At 46.9% G+C, this 17463-nt stretch overlaps 1 protein-coding gene across 2 annotated transcripts in view; it reads left to right on the forward strand.

The window, feature by feature from the left end:
* The first annotated feature begins 1016 nt into the window (after nucleotides 1–1016).
* Nucleotides 1017–17463, forward strand: part of ENOSF1 (enolase superfamily member 1) — a 112579-nt gene continuing 96132 nt past the window's right edge. For both annotated transcript variants that reach the window (XM_063923564.1, XM_063923565.1), the window contains exons 1-3: nucleotides 1017–1195; nucleotides 6171–6276; nucleotides 13771–13886. In XM_063923564.1, coding sequence (XP_063779634.1) covers nucleotides 1109–1195; nucleotides 6171–6276; nucleotides 13771–13886 — 309 coding nt within the window. In that variant the 5' untranslated portion in view covers nucleotides 1017–1108. The remainder of the gene's footprint in view (nucleotides 1196–6170; nucleotides 6277–13770; nucleotides 13887–17463) is intronic.

The raw sequence follows: 17463 nt of genomic DNA on the forward strand, positions 1-17463 counted from the left end.
AGGACCTGGAGTTCTCTCATTCGGTGCTGCAGAGTCATCCGCACTCTCCCGCCCGTTTGGGAGCTTTGGTATAATCCCCATGGTCCTTTCAGGAACCCCAGCATCCACTAGGACGATAGAGAAAATAAGAATTTACTTACCGATAATTCTATTTCTCGGAGTCCGTAGTGGATGCTGGGCGCCCATCCCAAGTGCGGATTATCTGCAATACTTGTACATAGTTACAAAAATCGGGTTATTATTGTTGTGAGCCATCTTTTCAGAGGCTCCGCTGTTATCATACTGTTAACTGGGTTTAGATCACAAGTTGTACGGTGTGATTGGTGTGGCTGGTATGAGTCTTACCCGGGATTCAAAATTCCTCCCTTATTGTGTACGCTCGTCCGGGCACAGTACCTAGCTGGCTTGGAGGAGGGTCATGGGGGGAGGAGCCAGTGCACACCACCTGATCCTAGGGCTTTACTTTTTGTGCCCTGTCTCCTGCGGAGCCGCTGTTCCCCATGGTCCTTTCAGGAACCCCAGCATCCACTACGGACTCCGAGAAATAGAATTATCGGTAAGTAAATTCTTATTTTTATTCTACAAACTGCCCGGCTCTAGTCATATATTTTTTTTATTGTGTTGCGCTGGTAGAAAAGCCTGTACCACTTGCTTGTGTTTGGACCTATGTTACAAGATGCCAGCCCTCTGCCTGCATTCATAGTAATAAAGTACATTAAAAATAAAGACCAATGTACAGAATGCATATTAACAAAACAGTTAAATGAAATGCATGTAAAAACTTTTACATAAAAGGTTAGATTTGGTCCAGCTGATTATTAGAATCTAACACTGTAAAAGTTATGTTAGCTTCTGCTATAAAATAAATTCAAAACCTGCAACAACATTTGTTACAAGGAGAATGTCAGTATGAATGGCGAGGAAGGACGGGGTTAAAGGCTGTTGTGTCTGGCATGTCAGCTACAAATCAGCCAGTCAGCTGCTGGGGGCGTGTCTCTCTCTGCTGTTTAATCTGCATATGAGGAAGCCTACCCTGCACTCCAGCTACTGCTGCATAACATACTGCTGGTGTTTACTCTTTCCTTTATAGAACTGAGAAAGTAAAAACATGATGGTAAAAGGAAAGATTACTGGTCTTACAGTGACAGATGTTCGGTTCCCAACCTCTCTGGGTCACCACGGCTCAGATGCCATGGTAAGGCAAACAAAGAAGCTGTACTTTGAACATACTTGTGTCAGTCTCTTGTCTCTGCAGTCACCCTGCTTCTGCACTTGTGGTTATACTATCATAACAGTGACGATGTGATAAAATGCAAAAAGTGTTTTATTCTTACCTTAGTGATGTATTCATTTCATGTACACTGTATAGAGTGCAATAGAGTGTGATAGAGTATCTCCTCAGGTTATCTAGTTATAGAGCGAGACTTCAATTTCAAAGAAAAGCATCACAGATTTGGGGATAGAGGGCAAAGGTTAAAACCATCTTTACATGACTTAGATTGCACATAAACCATTGATAGCTACCGTGTATTGTTACACATAATGTTCGCTTTAAGTATTTTTTGTCATGTTAAAATATTCAACTGTATTTGCTGTTTACATACATCCGCTTTACATATTTGATACCATTGAATTGACTGAATCTGGGCTTGTTACTGTACTTTGCCTACCTGATGTTGTAGTTATCATTCACCGATCTATCATTGTACTTTATGTAAAGACTGTCAAATGTGTCCCATAATTTTTTTTACCTCCGAACACTCCAAATGTATCCATATCCCTCCACTAGTTTCCCTGGCCTTTTCCTGTGCAGTCTGGAAAGTGAGATCTGTATGTAACAATCTTGCATCCACCCATGGGTGAGATATTATTTAACCTCCTTGCCACTACAGAAACTTTTATAGTCTACCTCCTCTGACACTACATCTCCTGTGGCTATCTTCTACAGGGGACTGTCCATCAGTCTGGGGGCAAACAAGGTGATGAAGAAGACATCTTACAGCCCTGCACAATGTACCTTCCAAGCTACACAACTGGAACCCTCCCTCATCATACCTTCCATTAAAGTTTACATTATCCGTATTTTTACATCAAGACGACTTACATCCGATGCAAGTTGTATCACGATTTCCCTTGAAATCCCTGGTAGTCCGTTCCCTTGAAATCCCTGGTAGTCCGGGACACACGAGTGACCCTCAATGTGCTAACGACCTGTCATTAAACAATCGATTGTGTGCCTCACAAAAGTTCAGGGAAATACCACTGAAAATCATATGATGCATCGTATATGCATAAAACATGGGGGGTCATTCCGAGTTGATCGCTAGCTGATAATGTTCGCTGCGCAGCGATGATGCAAAAAAATGGCACTTCTGCGCATGCATATGCGGCACAATGCGCACGCGCGACGTACTTTCACAACGGCCGAAGTAGTTTCACGCAAGGTCTAGCGAAGCTTTTCAGTCGCAGTGCTGGCCGCAGAGTGATTGACAGGAAGGGGCGTTTCTGGGTGTCAACTGACCGTTTTCAGGGAGTGATCGAAAAAACGCAGGCGTGCCAGATAAAAACGCAGACGTGGCTGGGCGAACGCACGGCATGTTTGTGACATCAAATCCGGAATTAAACAGTCTGAAGTGATCGCAATCTAGGAGTAGGTCTGGAGCTACTCTGAAACTGCACAATTTTTTTTTGGTAGCCGCTCTGCGACCCTTTCGTTCGAACTTCTGCTAAGCTAAAATACACTCCCAGAGGGCGGCGGCTTAGCGTTTGCACGGCTGCTAAAAACAGCTAGCGAGCGATCAACTCTGAATGACCCCCATGGTACGATGTACATACGATGACGACGGATAATGTGGGCTGCACGTATGATCAGAGAATGCAACATTCGAGGGACTGCGCATCGCATCGTAATTGTACCTAAAACATGCATGATGTGCACACAATGATATCGACCTAGTGTATGGCCAGCTATCCCTTGCCTCCCCAGCTGTGATACTGCACATGTGCTGAAGGGGAAAGTGGGGGATGACTATTTTGTTGGCCCTGGGCCCCAATGTCTCCGTATTCTCTGAAATTGAAGCATAGAACAAATAAACAACTGGTATAAAATAAGAAATCATAGAATCACATTGTTTAACAAAACTTAATTTTTGTACTCAAAGTACCAAACTTTTGTAGATATAACACTTGTTGCATTCTTTCTACAATTACATATTGTTCAGAAAGTTCTTCCTAATACTGTCGCTGAAGTCCCTGCAATGTGTTGCTTTGCTTTCACACTTCTGTCCAGTTCATTCCAAACCAGCTCAATGGACTATGGGGATAATTCTGAGTTGATCGCAGCAGCAAATTTGTTAGCAGTTGGCAAAACCTTGGCCCTCATTCCGAGTTGATTGCTCGCTAGCTGCTTTTAGCAGCAGTGCAAACGCTAAGCCGCCGCCTTCTGGGAGTGTATCTTAGCTTAGCAGAAGTGCGAACGAAAGATTAGAAGAATTGCTCAAAAATCTTTTCCTGCAGTTTCTGAGTAGCTCCAGACCTACTCCTAGATTGCGATCACTGCATACTGTTTGGTTCCTGGTTTGACGTCACAAACACGCCCTGCGTTCGGCCAGCCACTCCCCCGTTTCTCCAGCCACTCCTGCGTTTTAGCCTGATACACCTGCGTTTTTTAGCACACTCCCGGAAAACGGTCAGTTTCCGCCCAGAAACACCCACTTCCTGTCAATCATTCACCTATCAGCAGAGCGACTGAAAAGCGTTGCTCGCCCGTGTAAAATTGTTTAGTTTTGTGTGAAATTACTTGGCGCGTGCACCCTGTGGCCCATACGCATGCGCAGAACAGCCGAATTTTAGACTGATCGCTATGCTGCGAAAAACGGCAGCGAGCGATCAACTCAGAATGACCCCCCATGTGCACTGCAGGTGTGGCAGATATAACATGTGCAGAGAGAGTTAGATTTGGGTGGGTTATAGTGTTTCTGTGCAGGGTAAATACTGGCTGCTTTATTTTTACACTGCAATTTAGATTTCAGTTTGAACACACCCCACCCAAATCTAACTCTCTCTGCACATGTTTTATCTGTTCCCCCACCCCCTGCAGTGCACATGGTTTTGCCCAACTTCTAACAAATTTGCTGCTGCGATCAACTCTGAATTACCCCCTATGGGCCCGATTCAGAGATGAACGTAAACTCTATCACACTTTCGTCTCCATGTCTGACAGGTGTACTGAGAATTTTTATGAATATTAGAAATTGCCTTAGACTTCTGTGATCTGTATAAAAGAACATCAGTTATGGTACCAGAACTCTGCGGTGACTGCAAATATCCATATAACTTACAGTAGGGAGTGCACTGTCCTGAGAGATGTGTTAATATTTTGCATATTAGCTACAGAGTTCATAAAATATTATAATATAAGAAATATAAAACACTGATCCCATAAAAAGATATAAACATCCTATCACTACTATGGGACGATTCAGCGTCGCACACAGCTGTATCCGTGTCTTTTTCCGGTTGGCCATCTGCGATATATGCAAATGCCACTACAAGCCCTACTCTGGTGTTCAGCCATGCATCTGAATATGCATGGACCGAGATGCCCACTTTGAACACCATTAGATGCTCAGATTGCATCTTTAGGCACAACCATCAAAGCTTGCACCAGCCCCATGCTAGGTGCAGATTCTCCATCAGAGTATGGCCTCCAATGTGAGCAATTATTTGTTTGAGTTTGCAACAAGATCAGCGATATGCCCGCAAAACTCTCAATAAACGGACCATCTCTGTGTGTCCACTTGGTCACCTTCCTCTCACCACAGGGTAAATTTACTAAGATGGGAATTCTAATTAAGATGGGATGTTGCCCATAGCAACCAATCAGATTCCAGGTATTATCTTCTAGAATAGGGGTGGGCAACAGGCGGCCCGCGGACCGATCCTGCCTGGCCCGCTGTGCCCCACCAGAGTGCAATGACAAGCGGCCCGACATGCCGCTTGTCATTGCACTGCTCTCAGACGCGGCGCCGCTGAGGAAATCCCGGTCACGTCACAGGGTCAGCTGACCGTGATTTCCTCTGTTATCATGCGCTGGGCGGCACGGGGGTGGGCACTGCAGTGAGCAGGAGCAGCGGACGAGAAGCGGCGGCCAGTGAGGAGAGGAAGCGGCGGCCAGTGAGGAGAAGCGGCGGGCAGCAAGCGGGAGCAGGAGAGGCCACATCAGCAGTGACTCTGGCCGGCAGCAGCGCGGATCATCGGACAGCGGGGATCGTCTGCCACTGTGACAAACAGGTAAACCCCCTGTCCAGCCAGCCCCTGGATCACTGCTTAAGCTGCCATATAGGTTTAGGGGTGGGGAGGGAGGGGAGTTAAAAACTGCAATATGGGTTTAGGGGAGGGGGGGAAAGGGGGGTAGGGACTGTCTGCCGTAATGTGTAAAAACGGGGGCGCTGTCTGCCGTAATGTGTAAAAATGGGGGCGCTGTCTGCCGTAATGTATAAAAACGGGGGCGCTGTCTGCCGTAATGTGTAAAAAGGGGAAGCTGTCTGCCGTTATGTGTAAAAACCAGGGCGCTGTCTGCCGTAATGTATAAAAATGGGGGCGCTGTCTGCCGTAATGTGTAAAAAGGGGACGCTGTCTGCCATAGTGTGTAAAAACGGGGGCGCTGTCTGCCGTAATGTGTAAAAACGGGGGCGCTGTCTGCCGTAGTGTAAAAAACGGGGGCGCTGTAATGTGTAAAAAGGGGACGCTGTCTGTCGTAATGTGTAAAAAGGGCACGCTGTCTGCCATAATGTGTAAAAAGGGGGACGCTGTCTGCCGTAATGTGTAAAAAGGGCACGCTGTCTGCCGTAATGTGTAAAAAGGGATCTCTTTTTGAGTATTTTGTGTGTGGCCCTTGAATATTCGCTGGAAGTGTTAAGCGGCCCCCCAGCTGAAATAATTGCCCACCCCTGTTCAAGAAGGTGCTAGATAAATGAGAAGTAGAATCTGATTGGTTGCTATGGGCCACATCCCATCTTAAATAGAACTCCCATCTTAGTAAATTTACCCCCACCTGTCAATTGTGTCCGACATCAGCAGTGCTTCCAACTCAGGATCAGGCCCTATATGTGCCAATTAATTTTTAGCTACAACTTTCACTTTATCTTCCTTTTTTCGCTGCAATACAGCACACAGACCCTGACTACTCTGCAGCTTATGTCGTCATAGAAACTGATGCAGATGCTTTAAAAGGTTGTGGTTTAACATTCACTTTGGGAAAAGGCACAGAAATTGGTAAGTTTGTGTTCATATAATCTTATATGGAGTGATGATTATTTGTTCTTATGGTAATCCATTGCATATGAATAAATATTGGAGCCCTTTATAACCTGATAAACAGGGATCAGCATGCAAAGCCGACGGTCGGGATCCCGGCTGTCAGTATACAGAAAGCGGGATCCCGATGACAGGTATGCTGGCAGCGGGGCAAGCGGTAGCAAGCCCATTGCAAGCTTGCTGCGCTCGCCACGCTGCGGACACGGTGGCTTGCTTCACTCACCACAGGATTTATTCTCCCTCTATGGGTGTCATTGACAAGTAAGAGACTTGATCCTATAATGACACTAGGTGATCCGAAGAGGCCTCACTTCCCCAGCGTTCTACACTGCCGGTTGGTCTTCCCTCTATTTTATTTCTTGAAATTGTGATTACTTGTGTGACTATTCAAACTATTACAATCTTGTAATCTTTTGTTTTGTAACTATAAGCCTGGAAGATATTCTTGAATTAAACACCATAATGTTAGTTCTGGTTCTGTTTTCTGACCCAAGACCCCAAGCGGACCATGGGGGTCATTCCGAGTTGTTCGCTCGCAAGCTGCTTTTAGCAGCTTTGCACACGCTAAGCCGCCGCCTACTGGGAGTGAATCTTAGCTTATCAAAATTGCGAACGAAAGATTAGCAGAATTGCGAATAGACACTTCTTAGCAGTTTCTGAGTAGCTCCAGACTTACTCGGCATCTGCGATCAGTTCAGTCAGTTTCGTTCCTGGTTTGACGTCACAACACCCAGCGTTCGCCCAGACACTCCTCCGTTTCTCCAGCCACTCCCGCGTTTTTCCCTGAAACGGTAGCGTTTTTTCACACACACCCATAAAACGGCCAATTTCCGCCCAGAAACACCCACTTCCTGTCAATCACATTACGATCACCAGAACGAAGAAAAAACCTCGTAATGCCGTGAGTAAAAAACCTAACTGCATAGCAAATTTACTTGGCGCAGTCGCACTGCGGACATTGAGCATGCGCATTAGCGACTAATCGCTCCGTTGCGAGAAAAAAATACAGAGCGAACAACTCGGAATGACCCCCTATGTTACCTATTTTTTAAGTATAAATAATTGTGTGTGCGGGTGAGAGCTGAAGCTTGTCCTGGGTATGTTTCAAAAAATAATTTCAGCTAGTGGCAGTGACTGTATTAAATAATTACATGCACTGAGGTAATCAGAGAGTGTCACGGGTGGAGATTCTCAGATTGGCGTATCTGTAGGATCATCGCGCAGGGAGTTGTGACAAGAAGGAAGAATATTTAAGAATCCAAGAGTAAATAAGCATATAAAATAATAATAAATCACTGGAGATCCCTATAGTAGCGGTAACAATTTCAATCATGGCTAATCTATCACATTATATTGACCACAGTTTACAATTATATGTGGTAGGTATTAAGACATATATTAAAGATATAATGGATCTTTGAAACAAATGGAAAGACATTACGGCCCTCATTCCGAGTTGTTCGCTCGGTATTTTTCATCGCATCGCAGTGAAAATCCGCTTAGTACGCATGCGCAATGTTCGCACTGCGACTGCGCCAAGTAACTTTACTATGAAGAAAGTATTTTTACTCACGGCTTTTTCTTCGCTCCGGCGATCGTAATGTGATTGACAGGAAATGGGTGTTACTGGGCGGATACACGGCGTTTCAGGGGCGTGTGGCTGAAAACGCTACCGTTTCCGGAAAAAACGCAGGAGTGGCCGGGGAAACGGTGGGAGTGCCTGGGCGAACGCTGGGTGTGTTTGTGACGTCAACCAGGAACGACAAGCACTGAAATGATCGCACAGGCAGAGTAAGTCTGGAGCTACTCTGAAACTGCTAACTCGTTTGTAATCGCAATATTGCGCGTACGTCGGTCGCAATTTTAAGAAGCTAAGATTCACTCCCAGTAGGCGGCGGCTTAGCGTGTGTAACTCTGCTACATTCGCCTTGCGAGCGAACAACTCGGAATGAGGGCCTACATGCAGTACCAGATTGAGGTCCTCATGGGCCTGGAGCTGAAATTGATGAAGGGCCTATTGTATGCCACCGCAAGGGGTGTGACCAGCACTGTGGGGTTGTGGCTACTGGCATGGGGGTGTGACCAGTGCTCTATGTGTGTGTGTGTGTGTGTGTGTGTGTGTGTGTGTGTGAATCCATGTGTGTTTGAAACAGAAAAATCTCAGTGCTTAAATTATTATATTACAATAATTTTTTTATTAAGAGGGAAGGAAAAAAGAGGGAAGAACAATGGAAGATCGGAGGAAGACAGGAGGAAGAACAGGGTCTAGATGGGAGGAAGACGGGAGTGACAGGGAGAAGAATAGGGGCTAGATGGAAGGATGATGGGAGGGATACAGGGGGAAGAACAGTAGCTATACAACAGACAAGCTTGGCAGCGCTGGTAATTTAAACAATTCAATAATACATGGATAGATAAAAAAGAAATGTAATCAAAATATTTAAAAAACATACATTGTATGCATATCCTAGCCTATTGGTGGTGGGGGATTAGTCTGGTGGGGAGATGGGGATGGGTGGTTTACCCTGGTAACGGGGGAGGAGATGGGATGCTGCTGCTGCTACTTATTGAGAGCCCTGGGTTAATATATTGTGTATGCAGTGGCGTAACTACTGCCCCCGCAGCCCTCGCGGTGGCTTGGGGGCGAGGGGCTGCGGGGGCGCCACTGATTTAGCACAGATTGACATGCAGACGAGCGTCCGCATGTCAATCTGCGGTCTCCTCCCTCCGCTGCTGTGTTGGAAGGACACAGCGCGCGCCTCTCCCGTGTCCCTCCTGGCTCTCCGGCCGGTCTAATAAAGGAAGTGCCGTTCGTGAGCTCTGATTGGCTCACGAACCGGCACTTCCTTTATTAGACCGGCCGGAGAGCCAGGAGGGACACGGGAGAGGTGCGCGCTGTGTCCTCCGTGTCCTTCCAACACAAAGGAAGAGGGAGGAGGGGAGCAGGCACTGTGGGGGAATATCTGGCACTGGGGGCATATACCTGGCACTGTGGGGGAATATCTGGCACTGGGGGCATATACCTGGCACTGTGGGGGAATATTTGGCACTGGGGGGAGCAGGCACTGAGGGGGCATATGTGGCACTGTGGGGGAATATCTGGCACTGGGGGCATATACCTGGCACTGTGGGGGAATATCTGGCACTGGGGGGAGCAGGCACTGAGGGGGCATATGTGGCACTGTGGGGGAATATCTGGCACTAGGGGCATATAACTGGCACTGTGGGGGAATATCTGGCACTGGGGGCATATGTGGCACTGGGGGGGGGGGTATATTTGGCACTGGGGGCATGTACCTGGCACTGTGGGGGAATATCTGGCACTGGGGGCATATGTGGCACTTGGGGGGTATATTTGGCACTGGGGGCATGTACCTGGCACTGTGGGGGAATATCTGGCACTGGGGGCATATGTGGCACTGGGTGGGGGGGGGGGTATATTTGGCACTGGGGGCATGTACCTGGCACTGTGGGGGAATATCTGGCACTGGGGGCATATGTGGCACTTGGGGGGTATATTTGGCACTGGGGGCATGTACCTGGCACTGTGGGGGAATATCTGGCACTGGGGGCATATGTGGCACTGGGTGGGGGGGGTATATTTGGCACTGGGGGCATGTACCTGGCACTGTGGGGGAATATCTGGCACTGGGGGCATATACCTGGCACTGGGGGCATATGTGGCACTGGGAGCACGGCCCTAGCAACAAGCACTACCCCCTAGCAACGAGCATGACACCCAGTGCATGAAACCCCTGGCAACGAGCATGACACCCTGAGCATGAAAATCCCTGGCACCGTGCATGGAACCAAGAGCATGAAAACCCTGGCAACGAGCAGGTAATTTAAAAGTAATTAGAAGCCTTACTGTAGAACTTAATGTGTAATGGGCATTACGGTGTCTGGCATAATGTATCACGGATATTGCGGTGTGTGTCATAATGTGTCAGGCATTACGGTGTGTTGTATACTGTATCACGGGCATTGTGGTATGTGGTATAAAGTCTCAGGATCATTGCGGTGTGTGTCATACTGTGTCACAGACATTGTATGTGCTATAATGTATCGGGGGCATTGCAGTGTGTAGCATAATGTATAACGGGCATTGCGATTCCTGTCATAATGTGTCACAGGCATTACGGTGTGGCGTAATGTGTCGCGGGCATTACAGTGTGTGCATATTGTGTCATGTGCATTATTGCGTGCGGCATAATGGCTAAGGCCATTGCAGTATGTGGCATAATGTATACTGGGCATTACTATAAGGAGGAAAAATTACAAATAATGTAAGGGGCATGAATCAGGATTATTTTTCTTTCCTGTGGTGGCTAACGTCTGGGCGTGCAGGTTGCAAAACTGGGGTATAAGGTAGTCTTTTCCTGCAATGCCATTTCTGCGAAGCCACGCCCATTTCGACGAAGCCACGCCCCTTTTTTGCTTCGGCGCGCATATTTGTCCCTTTACTAGTGCCAAGTATGGGGGGGGGGGGGGGGTGTTGCCGAATAATTTTTTGGCTTGGGGGAGAAAAATTTCGGGTTACGCCACTGTGTGTATGTTACCTGTCACTGGCAGAAAGCGGCTCCAGCTCAGGAATGGGGCGGGGGGGGGGGGGGATTTGGGGTATCTGACCTACCAGCACACAGAGATAGTTTCACGGGAGACCTGGCCGCATTTCACCGCAAAGCCGCGGCCGGCCCGCCCGGCATCTAGAGGGAGTTGCGGTTGAGAAAGGAACACAACGGGAGCCACCAGATCCGCGGATGCAGTATGGGCTTCCAGGTAGGCTGGAGGCGTAATCCAGGCTGTCCGGTGCCCTTCTCACTGTGCCTTATCAGCCGCATACGCTGTGCAATAGTACGGCCAGCTCTGGTCCCCTCTACACTGCGGCGGTGCTGACAGCAGCAGCGCAGTGCTGCTGGATCCTCCCAGTTCCATGCAGCCTGCAGTAATAGAGGTGCTATCAGGGTGGCTCTGCAGCTGTGCCCACTAGACTGCAGCATCACTGTTTATGCAGTTGCTGTGGGCTTATTTTGCTTGTGGGCCTGGAGCTGCAGCTCCATCAACCCCATTGTTAATCTGGCCCTGATTACATGGCATGGTGATTACATCCCAGCCACTGGGGATGTTAGATTATTATACAGTATGTCATTATCAATCATCAGTACTTGTAACTATCTTGCTGCTGGAAATGTTTCTTTTACAAGGGCCTCATGATGGTATACCTCCATCCATATAGGACCATGTAGGACTGCAAGCCATGAGAGTGACTTTTACTATCACTCACTGTTGGCGAGAGAAGCTGCTCTAGATGACTCTGGGCCTAATTCATGTCTGTATGGAATTGCAAAAGCCAGAAATCTGTGTAATTAAAATTCAAATGCAGCAGGAGATAGATGCCTCCTGCATACAGGTACAGCTGCGAGACTCGAGTGCTGCATCTGAGGACACAGCCTCAGATCACCATCTCTACCATCTGCTGTGACGGCAGACATGGGTGGTACAGCTATATGCATGAAGCAGGTTGGAGAAGTGAACACGTGGACAAGTTGCTAACAGCAACCAATCAGATTCTACCTAGCATTTCTGAAGTATGTTCTATAAAATGATTGGAAGAAGCTGAGTAGTTGCTATGGGTAACTTCACCACTTGTCTACTTCTCCACTCTTTAGGAGGCATGATACTGCTCCCCCCATATCCGGCTACAGCAGCTGTCTGAACCTACAGCCGCTTTTTGTTACTCAGAATCATGCCCTTTGTGTCTATAACAGAAAGCTAGACAATAGCTTGTGTAACGCTGTAAGGGAACAAGGTGCCGTGTCCTGGGGTAAATGGCACCTTGCAGCAGCTGAGGAACCATACAAGTCCAGTTTATGGTGCAACTGGCCACGACCAGGTTTATTAAACAGAAAATAAAACAAACACCAAAAGAAAATACCTTGCCTGTCCGGCACTAACTAAACACAAGACGTTCCTAACTGTCTCTAAACAAAAACACAGAGTTTTCCAGTCAATACTGTTTGGCTCACTTGTATAAGGAAGCGTATCTCTCTCACAGAGATCCTAAAGTCTTTCCAGGTAGTCTGCCCACACTAATCAGCCCTATAAGGCTCTTGCACAGCTGAAAGCCCTGATTAGCCCTCTGTGAGGCCAAAGATCCGAACTGGGCCCAATGTCTGGAACTCGTCCTATCTCTCTCCCAGGGCCCTTATCCAGCTTTTCCAGCAAACTGAAAAGGTTCTAACAAAAGCATTTTCCTAGAAGTTTTCATTTTCTAAAACATGTAAGACAAGAACCTGGGACAAACATACCTGCCCTCAAACACTATCCCAGTGTTCTTGTCACACTTGTTTGATATTATTTTAGCCATTTACCTGGCACAGTGGCATGTGATCGTAGCCAGCTGGGCTTTTGCTGACAAGATTGCATCCCATATGACTGTGCTATTTCACAGCATCCCCCTGTCAGTTATGGAGGAGAACGGTTCTCCTCCTGCTACAGCCCCCCAGGACTGATGTGGTGGTCTGTGACCGCCAACATCACTGCCAAAACTGCACCTCAGAATGGCATAGGAACTCTGGTGTGCAAGCACAGAAAAAGTGCGAGGAGAGGAACAAGCCCCCCACCCAAAGCAGTGCAGAGATCAACGTCAGCAGGGAAAACTGCTCATCAACCTTCCCCCTCCACGACCCACGCTCCGCTCTGTTTTAGGGATGGAGAGGGGAATTGGCATAGGGGGGTTGAGGAGTGTAGTGTGCGCATGGGGGGTGGTAATATTTTGCCATTTAGTGGTAGAGGGATGGGTGAAGAAAAATAGTTATATTGACCCTTGCGGTTAGAGGTCTATTATGCACACATATATAGTGACATATGAGTGGGGGTACTAAAACAGTGGGTGCATATGGGCACCTGTGGGATGTGCTAATGGGGTTGATCACCCCTCAGGGGGTAAGGGTATTGCCACTAAGAATCTATTGTTGCTGGGGGATCTTTAGATACTAGGGGATGGGAAGTAATTTTACTATGGGGGCTTATAGACATTGTAGGGGTGCTAGACAGCCCCTTGGCAGAAAAAAATTCACTTGAATATTTAAATATAGTTAAAAATATATTCTAAGCTGAGTTAAATGCCGTCAAATTGAAGCTAATAAAGAAAAAATGATTTTTTTTTTTTTTTTAAATCGGTTAAAAGAGGTAGATTTGTGTGGGAATGAAGAGCACTGAAACATTATCTGATACTATGTTGGTGTAACACTTTAGTTTCAGAGCAGCAGTCATACAATTGTAATCTTACAGGCACAGAGAACTGGTATCAGATGGAAATATTAAAGTCTGTCTGTATAATATATCACTGTCACACTGCAACTACTATTGCTTGTAGCTTTTATAATATTAATGATATACATTGTTTTCTGTAATAGAATAAATTGTCTAATTAATCATATTGTTCTACAGTGGTATGCGCTGTGAAAGCTCTCTCAAGACTTGTGGTGGGAAGGAACCTTGAAGACATTGTTACTAATTTCAGAGCATTCTACAGGCAGCTTACAAGCGATGGACAACTGCGATGGGTATGATCAATGCATTCTGACTAGAGATGAGCAACGTTTTCAAAACTATTTCTGGAAATATTTGTCTCATTACATATTTGGCTGTACAATATAAGATATTTTGCTGGCAGACTTAGCCCAATCACAGTACATGGTAGAATTAGTTATACCAATCACAGTACATGGTAGAATTAGTTATACCAATCACAGTACATGGTAGAATTAGTTATACCAATCACAGTACATGGTAGAATTAGTTAGCCCAATCACAGTACATGGTAGAATTAGTTAGCCCAATCATAGTACATGGTAGAATTAGTTAGCCCAATCATAGTACATGGTAGAATTAGTTGATCGTTTTTGTCCCGCCTCTATTTAAAATACAGTGTGAAATAGCATTTTGGTGAGTATTAAAGTAAATCAAAACTGAAACTTGGTGGTTATATATTATTAATAATATGAATAATAACAACGATAACAAGTTATTTGGGGCATTGGTCGATTTGACATTTTTTGCAGAAAAAGCAGCAAATTTACTAAGGATTAATTTGCATAGAAGTCGCATGCCAAATGTGACTTTGCACTCCAAATCGTGGAAAATCACAGTTGGTACAGACATCATCCAAGTAACATTGGTATCTGCAGAATCACTATAAAATCGCACCTCCGTGCACAAAATCAATGCACTCTCTTTTTTGAGCATGTTTACATGTGTATATATAGCCTGAGTCCCAACTAAAGCACCACTAATATCGCACAAAAAACACACCTCAAACCATCACTTCCAAAAAGCAACAGGTGTAAACCATTATAATTAAGACTAAACCAATCCAAATGCTAATAAAAGGCCACCAAGTTACCTGCAGCACTCACTTTCAACCATGGCTGAGGCAAGTTCTGCTGTAGACTGCACCCAGGCACTAATTTCATGTGTCCTGCAGTAACTAATTGATTGGGGATTTGTTGCATTACGGCGACTTGTGGTGCAAGAGTGTGAGTTGGTTTGTGCTGCCATGCGACTTTTGAGGCATTCTTCTGCGAATTACAGCGCATTCAAATGTTACTTATGAAGAGACTTCCCACAAAATTAACACAAACCGCATACGCCAAAAAGCAAAAAATACACCATTAGAAGACAAAGACGCGAGTGAAAATGCTTGCTAGTAAAACAGTCAATGAACTAACTGAGAGCAATGCTGCTAATTTGTTATACACAGAATATTTGAGACACCCATTTCTCTGCAAAGTTATACCGCATTCAGATCGCAAATGCCGGATCCCACCCGGTAAAAGAAACGTGTCCTTACCGGGTGGGATCCGGCATTTGCTCCCCTCTGATGGCTTTCCGACCCGGCAATATACCGGGTCGGTTGCCATAGCAGCGGGGGGGCGAAGCAGGGGCGGGGGTGGAGGCGGCGCTGGGAGATGAGCTCATCTCCTGCGCCGCCTCTCCCTATGCTGTGAATGGGAACCGTGTCGCATCGACGCGGCTCCCATTCACACTGCACCTGACCCGATATTCAACCCGGGCATAATCCTTCTTTTATACCGGGTTGAATTACCGGGTCAGGCGCCCCGCTAATTCGCCGAAAGTGCTTTCACATCGCACACTGACCCGTGTCGACACGGCAATATGCCGCGTCGATACCGGGTTATTTGTGCGATGTGAAAGGGGTAACAAAAAGTAATCTTGATCGAAGGAGATAGATATTTCCCAAGCTCATAAGTAGCTATAAGGGTAGTCGGGGCAAACTTCTTGATAAATAATTGTATAGGCTGTAACAGTGCCGTAACTAGACATTTTAGCGCTGTGTGCAAGAAACAGCATCGGCGCCCCCCCCCCCCCCCCCCATATATACAAAACAGGGCCAATGCACACCGTAGGTGTACATAAAAAATATAGAGGCGTAGCTTCATTGGGAAGGAGCGTGGCCACAAAATAATACAAATTCATATAACGCTGTACAGTAGTCTCCATTATTCAAATTACGCCGCACAGTAGCGCCACTTACACACATTACACCAGGTAGACCCCCTTTTTACACATTATGCTGACAGAGACCCCCTTTGTACACATTATGCTGACAGAGACCCCCTTTTTACAAGTTAGGCTGGCAGAGACCCCTTACAAATTAGGCTGGCGGAGACTCCCTCTTTTTATACTTTATGCTGGCAGAGACCCCTTTTTTTTACATTAGGCTGGCAGAGACCCCTTTTATATACTTTATGCTAGCAGAGACCCCTTTTTTTCCACATTAGGCTGCTGGCAAAGATCCCCTTTTTACAAAAAAGCGAGAGAGAGAGAGAGAGACAGGCAGAGAGCGAGACAGAGAGAGAAAGAAAGAGAGAGAGAGAGAGAAGAGAGAAGACCGATAAATCCGCACTCACTGGTCACTGGGAAAGGGGGCCGGGGGGCAACACTCTCCCTCCAGCGCTGAGGCTGGCCGAGTGCTGTGCTGCTGCCGGGATCACAGACTGCGTGGGCGGCAGACGGCAGGACTCCTCAGTGGCAGCGGGTGCTCAGGCAGGCTGCAGACGGGGCCGTGGCTGTTGCTTGTAGGCGGGTAGGCGGGTACCCCCCGCACGCCATAGCTCCCACCACCGCATCCGCTCCCAGAATGCTGTGCGCGAAGACCTCGCGCCCCGCACCTTGCATTCTGGGAAGGTGGGACATTCTGGAGAGGGGTAGACGTAACAGGGTGTATTGGGAGTGTCGAGTGGGAGGCGGAGCAGCTCGGGCAGTCAAGGGGACAGCACCCGGAGCTGTCCTGCTTGCTTATTCCTCCTTTCGTGTACTGGCTCCCAGCTGATCCCCGCAGCGCAGCGATGCGCTCCCTCCACAAGTGCGCTGTGTGCAAGGCACACTTCATACATACATAGTTACGGCACTGGGTTGTAAGCTTGCAAGCAGGGCCTTCCTACCTTTGTTATGGTTTTTAAGTGAGATTACAAATCGCCCTTAACTCGCTGGAAACAATAAACGCACATTACAGTCACTAACTCTGTTCACTGTAACGTTACATTGATGTAAATAAGTATCTTGCCAAAATGATTCAAGTGCTGTCCTACACTTGCTACTGTCTTGAAGTAAGGGCTGTTTGATTCAACATATGTCCAGGAGCAGATTAACATAGCATTCACAATGAGCAGAAGAGATCATTTAGGAAGGGCAAAATGCTCATCCACATGACAAATACAGCTATTGCCTGAACAAGCACAAATACCTGGAATTCCACCCAGAGCCGGCCCTAACCAATATGATGCCCTGGGCAAGATTTTGGCTGTGCCCCCTTTGTACCGATGCTAGTTCTGCCTCTCCACCCCTGAACCCCTTTTCCAGCACCATCACGCCTCACACATAGCAGTCCTCATTTTGGTGCCCTACCTCCTATATTTTTACATAGGAACAGTGTGCACATTCAGTGCACAGCCCAAAACGGTCTTGCTGGGAAGGGGCATGGCCACACAATATTAACCCCAGTTGCAATTACGCCACAACAGTAACTGTAACTTTATTCACATTATATCATGCAATAGTGTCTCTTATTCATCACGCAGTAGTACCACGTTACTCCTCACAGTAGTGCCCCTTATTCAC

This window comes from Pseudophryne corroboree, chromosome 5, assembly GCF_028390025.1.
Source record: "Pseudophryne corroboree isolate aPseCor3 chromosome 5, aPseCor3.hap2, whole genome shotgun sequence".
Lineage (NCBI taxonomy): Eukaryota > Metazoa > Chordata > Amphibia > Anura > Myobatrachidae > Pseudophryne > Pseudophryne corroboree.